Source organism: Microcaecilia unicolor, chromosome 12, assembly GCF_901765095.1.
Source record: "Microcaecilia unicolor chromosome 12, aMicUni1.1, whole genome shotgun sequence".
Classification (NCBI taxonomy): Eukaryota; Metazoa; Chordata; class Amphibia; order Gymnophiona; family Siphonopidae; genus Microcaecilia; species Microcaecilia unicolor.
Window position 1 is genome coordinate 76,138,732 of NC_044042.1, and position 14,321 is coordinate 76,153,052.

Consider the following 14,321-nt stretch of genomic DNA (forward strand, 5'->3'; position numbering starts at 1 on the left):
CCCCCCTGCACACACAAACTATCCCTATTTTTTCCAGCCCTCTCCCTGCATCCATACTCCACATTTTTTTTTACAGCTCCGCTCCTTGCACTCATACTCCCAGCACCCTCCTGCACACTCACCAGTCCAGCATTGGGCAGAGCTACACATTAAGAGTACCTCTTCAGGACAGGAAAGAACTCTACTGTTTCCTGCCTGCTTCCACTGCTCTGGCTGGTGTTGCCACTTCTTCAAAATGGCTGCCGAGACTTCCGCTTGAAATCTCAGCAGTCATTTTGAAGAAGCGGCAACACTGAGCAGAGAAGCAGGCAGTAAAGAGAGGAGTTCTGAAGAGGCCATTAGACCACCAGGGCGCATTAAGGTAAGCTCGGGGAGGGCCCACTGAGTCATGGGGGTGGAAACCAATTACGGTTCCCGTTCCTGCGGCACTACCGGGTAACGAATTACTGTTACGGTGATAGTACCGTGCGATTTTTTTTTAAATTTCCCCATTACTGTGGTGACTGTGAAATTACCACAGTAATGATTACCATGGTAATTCCTGCAGTACCCATGATATTACCATGGTAATCATTACCATGTCACTCTCTAAGATGGACTCTCCACCTTCTCTTGAAAATGCTGGTGAAGGTGTTTTGAATACCAGATCCTGGCTTGCAGTGAGCTAGCACCCTGTACTGTGCATGTGCAACTTGCTAGCTGAGGAGAAAGCTCCAACAGCAGTTATGTTTAAAAAAAACCCCAAAAACACCATGCAAACAAGAATTTGATTCTAATCCCTAACTGGACTAACTCTGACACTGTTGGAGACATGCTGTGCAAACAGATCAATACCTGGGTATCTTGAATAATACTCAGTTTTGCTTTTCCTGGCTTGTATATCTCACACAAACACAATTTATAAAAGTGGAATAAAAACAGCATTATTAGCATGAAATAAAACTGTCATTTTCTGCATAGCTACTTTTAAAAACTGTGATATGAAACATTTTAAGGCTTCCACTGCATAGTAGGTTGAGCCATTTCATCTCTTGTTTCTCAACTAAGTCCATGCACCAAGTCTTGGCCTCTTTTTGGCTGTACAATATGGGGAATTAATGCACTACCTCCTGACCTCACTGGAGGCCTTATGAGGCTATGACGACTGAAAATACCGGAGGATTAAACTTGCTTACTCAGCTGCAATTCAAGTATACCCGGGCCGGTTAATATAATGGAGGTGTGCCTAATTAAGCTTAAAATAAAAACTGTAATGGCTCAAAATACTGTGGAAAAGAAGACTTAAAAGTTTTTCAGTGTGTGTGAGTGGGAAGAGCGAGTTAGACGCCAAGACGCCAGCTTCACTGAACATGATCAGCAGCATCCAGGGTGGCGGGTGACAGTTTACAGAGGGACCAACAGGTGCTATTTCAGTCTCTCAGTGTGTGTGCCCACACCAGCAGCTTTAGGGAGAGTCTCCGGGAAAAATCATCACCAGTGTCAGAGCACTCTAAAATGGTTAAATGTTCAAGATATACAGAGAGGTTTTGTTAACATTATAATTCTTGGCTGTGCTATATGTATATTTGTACTGCTGATCCAACTTTAAAGAATTCCAAATAAATTAAAAACAAACAAACACCCTCCCTCCCTCCCTCAGAAGTCCTGAAAATTAAAATCCTAGCACTATACCTTCTTAAAAAAACAAAACAAAAAGAAAAGAACCATCATTTCTGTAAGATACTCTAATGTAGGCAACACCAGAAACAAAAGATTACAAGTAGCAGCAAGCCAAAACTGTGCAGGACTGTAGGCTGGGAGCTGAGACACTGCAGTGTTACTGTACAGCTGTTTGCATGTTGAGGGGTTCAGAATGTGAAATTGCTGTCTCTGAATGCCAGAGAAATCAGTGGAGGACTGGAGCCATGATTACATCCAGATAATACCTTGGAGGAAGAAGGGATGAAAAATATAAAGGTCTTACTCCAACAAAGGTCTTTTACACATTAGATTCCACAAAAGGTCTCTTTGGTTTGATTGGTGATGTCTGCCCTTGTCGGGAGTCCCTGGAGAGCTGGCGGTAAAGGTTGTCCTGGTATGCCTGTGCAACAGGCAGTGTTCTAGCCACTTTGACATCTGGATATGAGGAAGCCTGGGTAACTCTCTCTAAAATATCACCACGGGCCCCATTTGCTAGCATTCCATGAGGTCCATAATAGTCCTCATCTAGTAGATGACCGTTCTGTGCGTTGTTGGTTTTGTTATAAAAGGCAATGTTGCTGATCGAAGAAGGTGGGCTAAAGGATTCAGGCTGAGGAAGATTTCCAGGAGATGTAGGACTAATAACTGTATCCACCGATGACACAGCCCAGGTTCGGCTCTGCGGGTGGAGATGGGGGTACTGTTGAGTCCGTGCTGTTTTATCAATGATGCCCATGAAGGGTGTGGTCCGGGAACGGGCTGGCTCACTTGGATAACCACCTTGAGTGGGAGATACTGGAGAAAGCTCATCACATAATCTGTCATATGCTGGCTTGAGTGGAATTTCCATTTGCTGGATGGAAGTAGAAGGGCGGAAAGTGGCAGACAAATTAGAGGTGGATGTGATACTATTGCTAGAAGGGGAGAATCGCAAGCCAACACTTTGAGAGTGAAGCAGAGGTCTTGGAGTAGGTGGATGGGGCTTTATTTCATTAGGGTTTATTGTAATAGGCCTTCTAATTAAGTGAGATACATCTGGAGAACCAAGCTGGCTAGCTGTAAGGGAAGAACGTTCCATTTCTAGCTTAGAATGACAGACTGGGTAATATGAAGCAGACTGACTGCGTCCAATCTGAGGAGTCTGACTGTATCGCATCCCGCCTCTGTATGCAGAAGAAGGCCTCTGTGGAATATCTTCTTTAGTCAGTCCTCCATGCTGGCAAATGGCTCCTGCACTCAGACTGGCCTGAACATGCTGTACTGGTCTACCATCTGCTACCAATCCACCCAATGAAGCTTGATAGATCAACCTACTCTGACTAACTCCCATCTCCCCCACTGAAGATTGGTACTTGCTGCTCATCGGATGAGCAACCTGGCCATAAGCACCACTTGGAACCACAGCACTTGAGTGCACTGCTGAGCTTGGCTGGTTGCTTCTTACGATCTGTGCCTTGGCTGGCTGAAGCCTGTGCCCTTGCTGTGGGATAGCAGTAGGAAGCTGGGACATCTGGAAGGATCGTTGTGTCATTTTGGATAATGGAGATTTGGGTCTACTAGGGAGTTGTCCAATGCTAGGTTCTTGCTGGTAACGCACTGGGGATCCTGACTGCTGTCTATAGACATTCGTGCTTTCGGCAGGAGGACTGGCTCGGTACTGAGCTCCTCTGCGTAGAGGTGATGGTGGTGGACTTTGATAGTCCATGCTTTGTCCACCCATGGGAGGTGGACTAAAGCGATACGAAGAACCCTGGTGCGCAGGAGACGTATGTGGTGGACTAGGCCTATAATGTGAGTTCTGGTGTGTGGGAGAAAGAGAAGGAGAGGTGGACTGGTATCCTTGCCTTGTAGGAGAACCCACCGAACTATTTGATCTAAAGTCAAAAACCTGATGTGATCCAAGTGGTGAGCCTGACATGTAAGCTGAGTCCCGATGAGCTGGAGAAGGGGGTGGGCTCTGGATAACAGCAAGACCTTGGCTTGATCTTGAATCAGTCTGTAAGCCAATGGAAAGATTCTCAAGGTCTTGCTCAAGATATTCCTCTTCATAGATATCTTGCACAGAGTCCAGGTCTTCATTCTGGGTTTCTGGCTCTGGTTCATCTTGGAGCTCTTCCTCCTGCTGCTGCAGCTGTTGCTGCACTTGCCTACATTCTTCTTCTACTCTCAGGAGCAGCCGCTGGATCTCACGGTTATTTGGACACAGCTTGATAGCTTCATTCAGGTCCTCTAAAGCTGCTGAAAACTGCCTGTTTGAGAGAAAAAAAAAACCAGGATCTGAAGTTGTTACAGATTAAAATTTTAAAGACAGAGGATTTTATGCACAAAGTGATGAAGACATCTGACTGGTTTATTTATATACGAAAGTAAGATGTGTCATGCTGGTTCACTGAGCCCAGCATTCTATCTTTGACAAAGCACAGTCCAGGTCATAATTATCTATCAGAATCCCAAAGGGCAGATCCATTGTTTGTTGCTCACTCCTAGGGATAAGTGGTAGCTTTCCCATGTCTGTCTGGCTTATGATCATTGCTCCAGGTGCTGGTTTAAACTCCTTTTAAACCCAGTTATGCTAGATACATTAACCACATCTTCTAGCAAGCAGGCCGTTAATTTGTCATCTTTCTCTGTATCTTTTGAGATGGGGTGATTTAAGAGTGTGATAACGTCATGTATCTATGAAGACAATTTATAATATTCTGATTTATTCTCTATTCTTTTCCAAATAATTCCAACGTTCAATTTGCTTTTTTAACTGTTATCACACACTGAGCAGAGGATTTCAATCTGCAGTCTACAATGATTCCAAGACCCTTTTCCTGGGTAGAAACTTTCAAAATAGGAATCCAGCATTGTCTACCTATAGTTAGGATTATTCTCCTATCATACAATTTGACTAGTTCCCTCAGTTTTGCAAGGTCCTCCTTCAATTCTTTACAAACCACTCATGCTTTAAGAGCTTTGAATAATTTTGTGTTATCTGAAAATTTGATCATTTTACATGTTGCTCCTTTTTTAGATCATTTATGAATATGTTTAGTAGAGTGGTGTGGTAGCCGTGTTAGTCCACTTTTAAAGGCAATCAATAGAAATCAAACAAAATAAAACATGGAAAAGTTATTGGACATAACTTAATACATTTCTTGATTAGCTTTTGAAGGTTGCCCTTCTTCGTCAGATCGGAAATAAGCATGTGGTAGTTGACAGTATATATAGGTAAAACATCCAAGCATTTCATTGACAGTCTAACAGGGTGGGGATGGGTAGGAGGTATGAATGGGAACATCAAAGCATTTCAGAGATAGTCGGATGGGGGTGGATAGGTGAGAGGAGGGTGATAAACAGAACAATACAACTTTATGGTTTATAATGGGCTAGAAAACCCAGATCTTTGTTAAGTCCTGTCTGTTGGGTGTCAAAATATTCAATCATTCTGACTTCAAAGGTCTTACGTTCCTGTATTGTTTTAAAGTTACCTTTAAGGATTCTTACTATGAAGTCACTGGTACAGTGATCTGGTTTTGTAAAGTGCAGATCCACAGGGGTGGGAACCCGGCTGGCACCAGTATTGTTCATGTGATGTCTATGTAAATTAAATCTTGTCTTTAGCATCTGGCCTGTTTCTCCAATATAGCATCCTTCGTTACATTTTTTACACTGAATGATATATACCACATTGGAAGATGAGCATGTGAAATATTCCTTTATGTTGAATATTTTTCCTTTGTGAATGACTGTGGGGTCCTGTGAAATGTTTTGGCATAGCTTGCAGCTGGATATATTTATTTTATTTTGTTACATTTGTACCCCGCGCTTTCCCACTCATGGCAGGCTCAATGCGGCTTACATGGGGCAATGGAGGGTTAAGTGACTTACCCAGAGTCACAAGGAGCTGCCTGTGCCTGAAGTGGGAATCGAACTCAGTTCCCCAGGACCAAAGTCCACCACCCTAACCACTAGGCCACTCCTTTCCTCATTGCAAGGATGTGTGCCCTTCTCTTCTTTTTCAGTCTTTGTTGGGAGTTTACTTCTTATTAGCTAAAGAGATATTCCCAGCCCCACCAATGCTGGCCTTCCGACAGCCACCCAACTTGAAACACAAGCTAATCAGAAGTAAACTCTCAACACAGACTGAAAAAGAAGAGAAGGGCACACATCCTTAATAAAGATCTGGGTTTTCTAGCCCATTATAAACCATAAAGTTGTATTGTTCTGTTTATCATCCTCCTCTCACCTATCCACCCCCATCCTGTTAGACTATCTCTGAAATGCTTTGATGTTCCCATGCATACCTCCTACTCATCCCCCCACCCTGTTAGACTGTCAATGAAACGCTTGGATGTTTTACTTATATATACTGTCATCTACCACATTTGCTTATTTCTGATCTGACGAAGAAGGACAACCTTTGAAAGCTAATCAAGAAATGTATTAAGTTATGTCCAGTAAAAAAGGTATCATCTTATTTTCTTTTCCGTGTTTTCTTTTGTTTGATTTCTATTGAATATGTTTACAAAGTTCCAGGGCACTCCATTTTTTTTTACCTTTCTTCACTGACGAAAACTGACCATTTATTCCTATTTAAATATCTTTTAACTTGTTGCAAATCTACAACAGGACACTACCTCCTGTCCTAGGATTTTTAAAATTTCCTGAGGCATCTTTCACGAGGGACTTTGTCAAATGCCTTTCGAAAATCCAGATAATCTACACTGGCCAATTCACCCTTAGCCATATGTTTATTAACAACTTCAAAAAAATCTCATAGATTTGTAAAGCGAAGTTATCTGTAGCAAGTGTTCTCCAAGGACAGCATGACACGTATTCTCACGAGTGACATCATTCAACGGAGCACGCTACCCAGCGTTCTATAAGTTTAACAAACCTTTGACAGTATCCCATCACATATGCACGAGTGCTTTTCCACCCAGCGTGAATGCGCAGGACCAGAAGTATATCATCAAAGCAAAAGGATACAAATCCTAGGGGAGGTGGGAGGGGATGAGAAAATGTGTCCTGCTGTCCTCAGGGAACACCTGCTACAGGTAAGTAACATCACTTTCTCAGAGGACAAGCAGGACATTGTTTCTCACATATAGTGATCCCTAGTTACTAGGCTTACCAAAAACAACAATGCAAGGACAACAGGGACTTGCAATGGCAGGACCAAACAGAACCAATTAACCTGAAACTATATACAGTCCTCTTGTGAGGGTGCAGCCTGAAACAGAAGAAAAATGGGCCTAGGAGGCTGGAGTTGGATTCTAGACACCAAACAAATTCTATAGGACTGTCTGACCAAACTGGCTGTCGCATTCGGTATGCTGCTCTAGGCAGTAATGAGATGTGAATGTGTGGACTGATGATCACGTCACGGCTTTGCAAATCTCCTCAATGGAGGCTGATCTTAAGTGGGCTACTGATGCAGCCATGACTCTAATATTGTGAGCTGTGACATGACTCTCCAGAGTCAGCCCTGCCTGTAAGTGAAGGAGATGCAGTCTGCTAGCCAACTGGACAGTATCAGTTTTCCAACGGCTGTCCTGTTTGGATCAAAAGAAACAAAAAGCTGGGTGGACTGTCTATGGGCTATAGTCCACTCCATTGCAGTCTATGGTGTACAGTGCACTTTTGACAGGATGGGTATGACGTTTTGGGAAAAATGCTAGCAGGACGGCTGACTGATTAAGATGGAACTCCGACAATATCATAGGAAGGAACTTCGGGTGTGTGCGGAGAACTACTCTGTTATGATGAAACCTTGTGTAAGATGGATCTGTAAACCAGGGCCTAAAGCTCACTGACGTGACCACCACCAAAAATAAGACCTTCCAGGTCAGGTACTTCAGATGACAGGAGTCTAGCGGCTCAAAAGCAGCTTTCATCAGCAGGATGAAGATGACGTTGAAGTCCTATGACACAGTAAGTGGTTTGATGGGGGAGCTTTGTCAACAGGAAACCTCTCATAAAAAGAACTAGAGATTATACAGAGCTATGCTTATCTCCCACACAGTGATAAGCACAGATTACAGTGAGGTGAACTCTTACAGAGTTGGCATTCAAATCAGAAAGGTGCAGGAGGTATTTAAGCAGGTTTTGTGCTGGGCAAGTGAGAGGGTCTAGGGCCTTGCTCTCACACCCAACAGCAAACCTCCTCCAGAGGACTCTGGAGACACCCTCAGGCAGTTGCTGGGATACAAAGTGTACACTCTCAACATCCAGACTGTGAGAGCCACAGTGTGGAGACTGGGATGCAGGAGTGATCCCTCGCTCTGTGTGATGAGAGTCGGAAAACAGTCCAGTCTCCACAGCTCTTTGGAGGACAATTCCAGAAGAGGGAACCAGATCTATTTTGGCCAGTAAGGTGCAATGAGGATCATGGTTCCCTGGTCCTGCTTGAGTTTCAGCAGAATCTTCCCTATTAGAAGGATCAGAGATACACTTATAGGAGACCCACCCCCCAATCAAGAAGGAAGGCATCTGCCGCTAGACTGTTGTGTGATCTGTGTATGGAGAAGAACTGAGGGACCTTGTTGCTGAGATGAGTGGCAAAAAGATCCAGTGAGGGAGTGTCCCACTCTTGGAAGATCTTGCAGGCAACGCTTATATTGAGAGGCCACTTGTGTGGTTGTATCACCCTGCTCAGTCTGTCTGCCAGGCTGTTTTGTTTCCTTACCAAGAATGTGGCTCAGAGCACCATGCTGTGACTGGTGGCCCACTGCCACATCGTGACCACTTCCTGATCTTGTACTCCCCCAGCCTGTTGACATAATACATGGCAACCTGGTTGTTTGTTTGAATTAGAATAATTTGGTTCAGTAGCTGATCTCTGAAAGCCCTTACAGCGTTTCCATACTGCCTGGAGCTCTAGGAAGTTGATGTGGTTTGGTTTCCTGAGTGGATCTGTCTTTGATGTGATGCCCATCTACATGGGCTCCCCACCCTAGAGTGGATGAATCTGTGGTTCCCGTTGAGGTGGTGAATTTGGAATGGGAGTCCCAGGGTCAAATTGAGCCAAATCATCCACCAGAGAAGCAACTGGGCCAATTCCAGGGAAATGGAGATAACATCTGCAAGGTTTCCTGTGGCTTGATGCCACTGGGAAGCAAGGGTCTGTTGGGTGTTCCTTAAATGGAGGTAAGCTTATGGGAGTGACATGTACAGTGGAGGCCATATGGCACAACAATTTCAACATCTGCTGAGCTGTGACCTGCTGGTTGCTCTGAACCTTAGTGGCAATGGCTACGAAGGTATCTGCCCGTGCTGGACGCAGATAGGCTGGAGCTTGAACTGTGTCTAGAAGGCTTCTGTGTGCTCCAATTGTTGCACTGACTTGGGATAGTTCATAATGAACCCTAGGAGCTCCAACACCTGAATAGTTCTCTGCATTGGCTTTTGAGTACCTTCCTTTGAGGTGCTCTTGACCAACCAACTGTCCAGGTAGGGATACACATGCATCCCCAGTCTGCATTGTGACACTGACTATGGCAAGACACTTTGTAAAAAGGGTAATGGTAAAAGTAAAACGGCAGGACACAATACCATAAGTTCCTACTCAAAATCTGAGATACCTCCTGTGACATGGATGTATCTGGACATGGGTGTAAGCATCCTTTAAGTCCAGAGAGCATAGCCAATCATTTTTCTGAATCATGGGAAGAAGGGTGCCCAGGGAAACCATCCTAAACTTTTCTTTGACCAAAATTCTGTTCAGGGCCCTTAGGTCTAGGATGGCACAAAATCCCCCTGTTTTCCTGGGTACATGGAAGTACTTGGAATAGAATCCCTTCCCCTTCTTACCCTGGTGGAACGGGCTCGACCGCGTGGACCTTGAGAGGGGGAGAGTTCCTCTGTGAGCACCTTCCTGTGCTGAGAGCTGAGGAATGTCGCCCTTGAAGGGCAATTTGGAGGTTTATGTTGCCAACTGAGAGTGTAACCGGCCCAGATTCTTTTTAGGACCCATTGGCCTGAGGATACAAGACCAATATTTTTATTGTGGCTATAGGAGCCAGTCAAAAGCCCATCCCTGGCTTCGACTGGGGAGCCTGCTGAGGTTCTGGGCTTGATGCAGCCAAGGAGGGGAGCCCTGGGCCTGTTGCTGAGGAAAAGGAGGAAGGGTAAACCTATGCCTTTGAGTGTAGTAGGAACCTTTTCTATATCTTCCAGAAAACCTCTGCAATGTAGAGGACATAGAAAGAGGAAGCCGAGACAGGGGCTTGATGGTACAGCATGTTTCTTGATGAAGTTCATGACCTCTTCCACCTTGTCCCCAAAAAGATTGTCTCCATGACAGTCTGTGCATTCCTACACCCAAGGCGGAGAGCTTGGATGCCACATCAAAGGAATCAAAAGCGCCCCTAGCTAGGTATTTTATGCCCTCCTTCTGCTTACTGGCTAACTGGTGAAGCTCTATGGCCTGCTCCAGTGGAAGAATGTCCACAAAGGTGAACACCCTGGACATCAAGGACCAAGTATAGGCTCGTGTAGAGCTGGTAGGTCTGGATGCAGGAAATAAGCTGTGAAGCCTGAAAAATCTTCCCCCCAAAGTTATCTAGAGTCCAAGCCTCTCTAATGTGGGAGTTGAAGCATGAGTCTGGGAAATCTAGGCCCTTTTGATAGTGGATTTAACTACCATGGAATGGTGGGGCAACTGAGCTTTCTCAAAACTGGGAGCCTTCTGGACCCTATATGTGGAGTCCACCTTCCCTTCCTAGTTACTATTTGCACAGAGAGAGGTGTCTCCTAGTTTCTCATCTGAGCACCTCGCAGGACATTGTGAACAGGCACTGTCACAGCTTCCCATGGAAGAGAATCATAGTCCAGGCCAGTTACAACTCAGACCTGGTCTTGTCCTCTACATCCAACTGAAATAGAATGGTACCCATCATTTCCCTGAGAAAGACAAGATAAAATAGGAGAGCTCCTCTGGAGGGTACTCTCTTCTGTCCTGTGGAGAGGATGGGATCTGAGGGTATGCCTAAGGACCTCTCCTCCTCCTCTCAGAAGCCCAGGAGCGCTCAGAGTGACTCTGCAAAATAGTCATCATAGGACATCTGAGTCTGCATCTGCCTCGGTCTACTGGAAGCAGGTCCAGGACCTGAAAATGAACGCTGAGGTGCAGATTGTCCCTGACACTCCAGGGCAGCCTCCTCCCCTGATATAGATAGATCACTGCATTGGTTGGTGCAGACACTGACGCCCAGCAAGGCACCAGCATTGACCATCCGACAGGCAGGGCATGAGCCTCTAGGATGGGCTAGAACAGTTCCATGTTTGAAACAAGCACCCTCAATGCCTCTGCACCACACCCTGCAAGGAGGCACTCCAGCTCCTCCTAGAGCATGGCTCAGATCCGCTCCTCGAGGACAGGCATCGATAAAGGCTTGGACAGTGCCGATGTGGAGGCAGCATGAGAATCTGCTGGTGCCAAATCAGAAGCGTGGTCTGGGCCGGGGGAAGACTGGCATGTCAGCACCGCAATCAGAGAGGGGGAGTTCTCCTCCTGGCGCTGCTGCTTCTCAGGTGCTGGCGATGATGATGCCCTGGAGCTCCTGGTACCATGACATGAAGGAGGCCCAATGCTAATGATTCTTGGCCTTTGCCCAATGCATGGCATTGCGGTCCCTCAGTGCCAATGAGGATAGTATCAAATTCATATGTATCTTCAGTGTTCGGTCCAATGCAGACCGGTCCTGGGGCCTACTACTAGCCCCCGATATCAAGGCAGGTAAAGACCTCCTTGATGCTGGTGTGCTCTCAGTGTCTGATACAGCGCCAGCGGATATGGAGACTGATGCTTCCGATACTGTCTGATACTGACATTAATGGACCAGATCTGGAGGGCCCAAAAAGCTTCTCCTGTTGCGTCTGTCTCACCTTCTGTCTCCTTTTCCGCATTTTCAAACAGAGAGAACAGTCAGAGGCATCAATGATCAGGGCCCAGGCATCCCAAACACCAATTGGGGGTGGATCCATGCTAGAAATGACCCATTTACACTTGGGCAGCATAACAAATTCAAAGGAATATAAAACAAGGGAGATAATATCCAATAGGAAAGCATACAATACAAGCACTTTATTTACAGCTATAGCACTCCTTTCAGTGAACAGTCTTGCTGGCTAAACTAACTGCTAGCGGCAGTGTTTATATGCATTACATAGGGGTCAAAGTTCTATTCATTCAGGGGCCCTTTTACAAAGGTGCCTAAGGGCCTAAGTGCATGCAGCACGCTTCAAATCGGCATTACCGACCGGCTAGCGCGTGCACCTGGCACAGTAATTCCAAGTTAGGCGCATGCTGAAAACCCGTGGTAGAAAGTAATTTTCTATTTTCTACCTGGGGGGCGTTCCCAGCAGTAACTGGCAGTTGGCACGCACCAGACGGTTACTGCATGGGTAACTCGTGAGCCCTTACCGCTGTCAAGATGCACACTGGTTTTAATTTTGCCACACGTCCATTCCCCCCAACCCCCCCTTATTTCCAGACACGGTGGAGAAATGGTCCAGCGCACCTTCAACACATGCACCCACAATACCGTAGGCCACGTTTTGGCATGCCTTTGTAGAAAGGCCCTTCAAATGTTTAAAAAATCTGCAGCAAGAGTTCCATCTGCTAAATATAGGCTCTTACTACTGAAAGGCACAGCAAGTGCTTCTAGAAGGCTGTTTTAAGACAAAATACAATCATAAAAGAATTGATTTTTAGTGATTTTTTTTCAAAACTCAAAAAGTATAAATGAAGCATGTCATTTGATAGAGGAGGGAACGCCCTCCTGAAATCAGTAAAATCGGATAAAAACGTTGCTTTAAAACGGTGGAAACTGCTAAAAATTCTGTGTGTTCCAGCAGCCATTTTTGTGTTCCAATGACGCAACTGTGATGTCACAGTCCCAGAAAGTGAAAGGGGACTATCTGGACCATTCAGAAGAGATGGTAAAACTCAGTAAAAGAATGATGTACGTTCAAGAGAATTCCTAGAGGTCTGAAAGTCACAAAGGAACCTATATTATATACAGATGAGGAGTTTATGAGTAAATGGGAAGCCATACTGAATCAAGTTTTTACTGAATATAATGATCCTGCTGATACAAACCTCATAATAAAAGTAGAAAGAGTGAAAGAAAAACTAGATAGGGAGTTATGCTTTTTAAAGGAACATGATGTGTGTTTTGATATCTTGTTTGAAGATTATAATAAGCAGTTGGATTCATTCAGAAAGGAGTTAATACATTTAAAACAGATGAACTAGATTATAGGAATGAATGTGTTTATCCACGGCATAAGAGGTGGAATAATAGGAATGTGAAACATTATGAGAAACATGATAAATGTAAATGAGATTAACAATGACAAAAATCTTCAAATTGAAACAAGAGAACCCCACATTGCCCCTAACTGTGAAAACCCCAGTAAATGAAGTCAATGATTCAGGTAATGTTTTTGACCCATCCGCTTTCCTATTATCAAACTCCACCCACACATAATATAAACAAACAAACAGATTTTTCAGTTAGGAAAGATCTGGAAGAGGCATTCAACATCAGAAGAAACACCACTCCCAGCCAAACAGAAGACTAGTACACATCCCATGGGAGAGGGAGAGGGGAAAGATGGTATAGGACAGGACATTTCAAAACAGGAAGTTTCAGAGCCGAATAACAGACAGCTACTACAATCATTATGTCCCATTAGCACAAGAAGAACAATAAATACAATATACAATTTATCTAGGAAATAACTCAATGAAAATTAACGCTTGGTACTGAATGACTTTCTTTCAGTTCTACTCCACACTACAATGCATTCAACACTAGAATTGAGCTATTTCACCCGGAAATTAAAGATTATAGATTATTTTTCAAAACCTCTCTCTAATTATTCTGATCTTTCTATTATGAAACAGGACAGCGAGTGGAATCACCCAGGTAATCCCCACCCGCTCATAGTGGGCATCTGAAAGTATGGCATTGAAGGATATTGAAAAATTAGGCAAGAGTGATGAGTGTGTATTATAACCTAATAAAGAAGAAAAACTAGCCGTGAATTCCTTGAAGAATGATACTAGCATTATCATAAAACCAGCAGATAAGGGAGGTGGAATAGTTGTCATGAGTATAGAAGATTATGTGAGAGAGGTTAATAGACAACTTATAGACAGGACATTTTACAAAAAATTGAGTAGAGATCCTACTGTAGAGCTGAAAAATAAAATAGATTCAGTACTGAAGATAGCTTTAGAAGGGAGTTTGGAAGAATTCGATTTCGAAGGCAGATCGTCCCCAAATACCAGTATTTTATGTGTTGCCAAAGGTACATAAATTCCTTACCACACCCCCTGGGAGACCAATTGCGTCTGGCACTGGTTCACTGTTACCACTGGTGGTACTGTTAGATGAATTTTTGAGACCAACTGTACCATTAATACCCTCATATATACGAGACACATTGTACATGATCAATTTTTTGGACACACTAAATGTTGGAAACTAATTTATTTTTGCTACTATGGATGTGGATGCCCTGTACACAAACATTCCAGTCAGAAGCCTTAGAAGTAGTTCAACAAACTTTGTTAAAACCTAACACAAGAAAAATAATACCCACTGAATTCCTCATGTTTTGGCTGAATACGTATTGAATGA

General features: G+C 44.2%; 1 protein-coding gene across 1 annotated transcript in view; it reads right to left on the reverse strand.

The window, feature by feature from the left end:
- Nucleotides 1-1,683: 1,683 nt before the first annotated feature.
- TANC2 (tetratricopeptide repeat, ankyrin repeat and coiled-coil containing 2) overlaps nt 1,684-14,321 on the reverse strand; it is a 931,529-nt gene continuing 918,891 nt past the window's right edge. Inside the window, exon 29 of the mRNA XM_030221414.1 lies at nt 1,684-3,929. Within this exon, the coding sequence (XP_030077274.1) occupies nt 1,979-3,929 (1,951 nt within the window). The 3' untranslated portion in view covers nt 1,684-1,978. The remainder of the gene's footprint in view (nt 3,930-14,321) is intronic.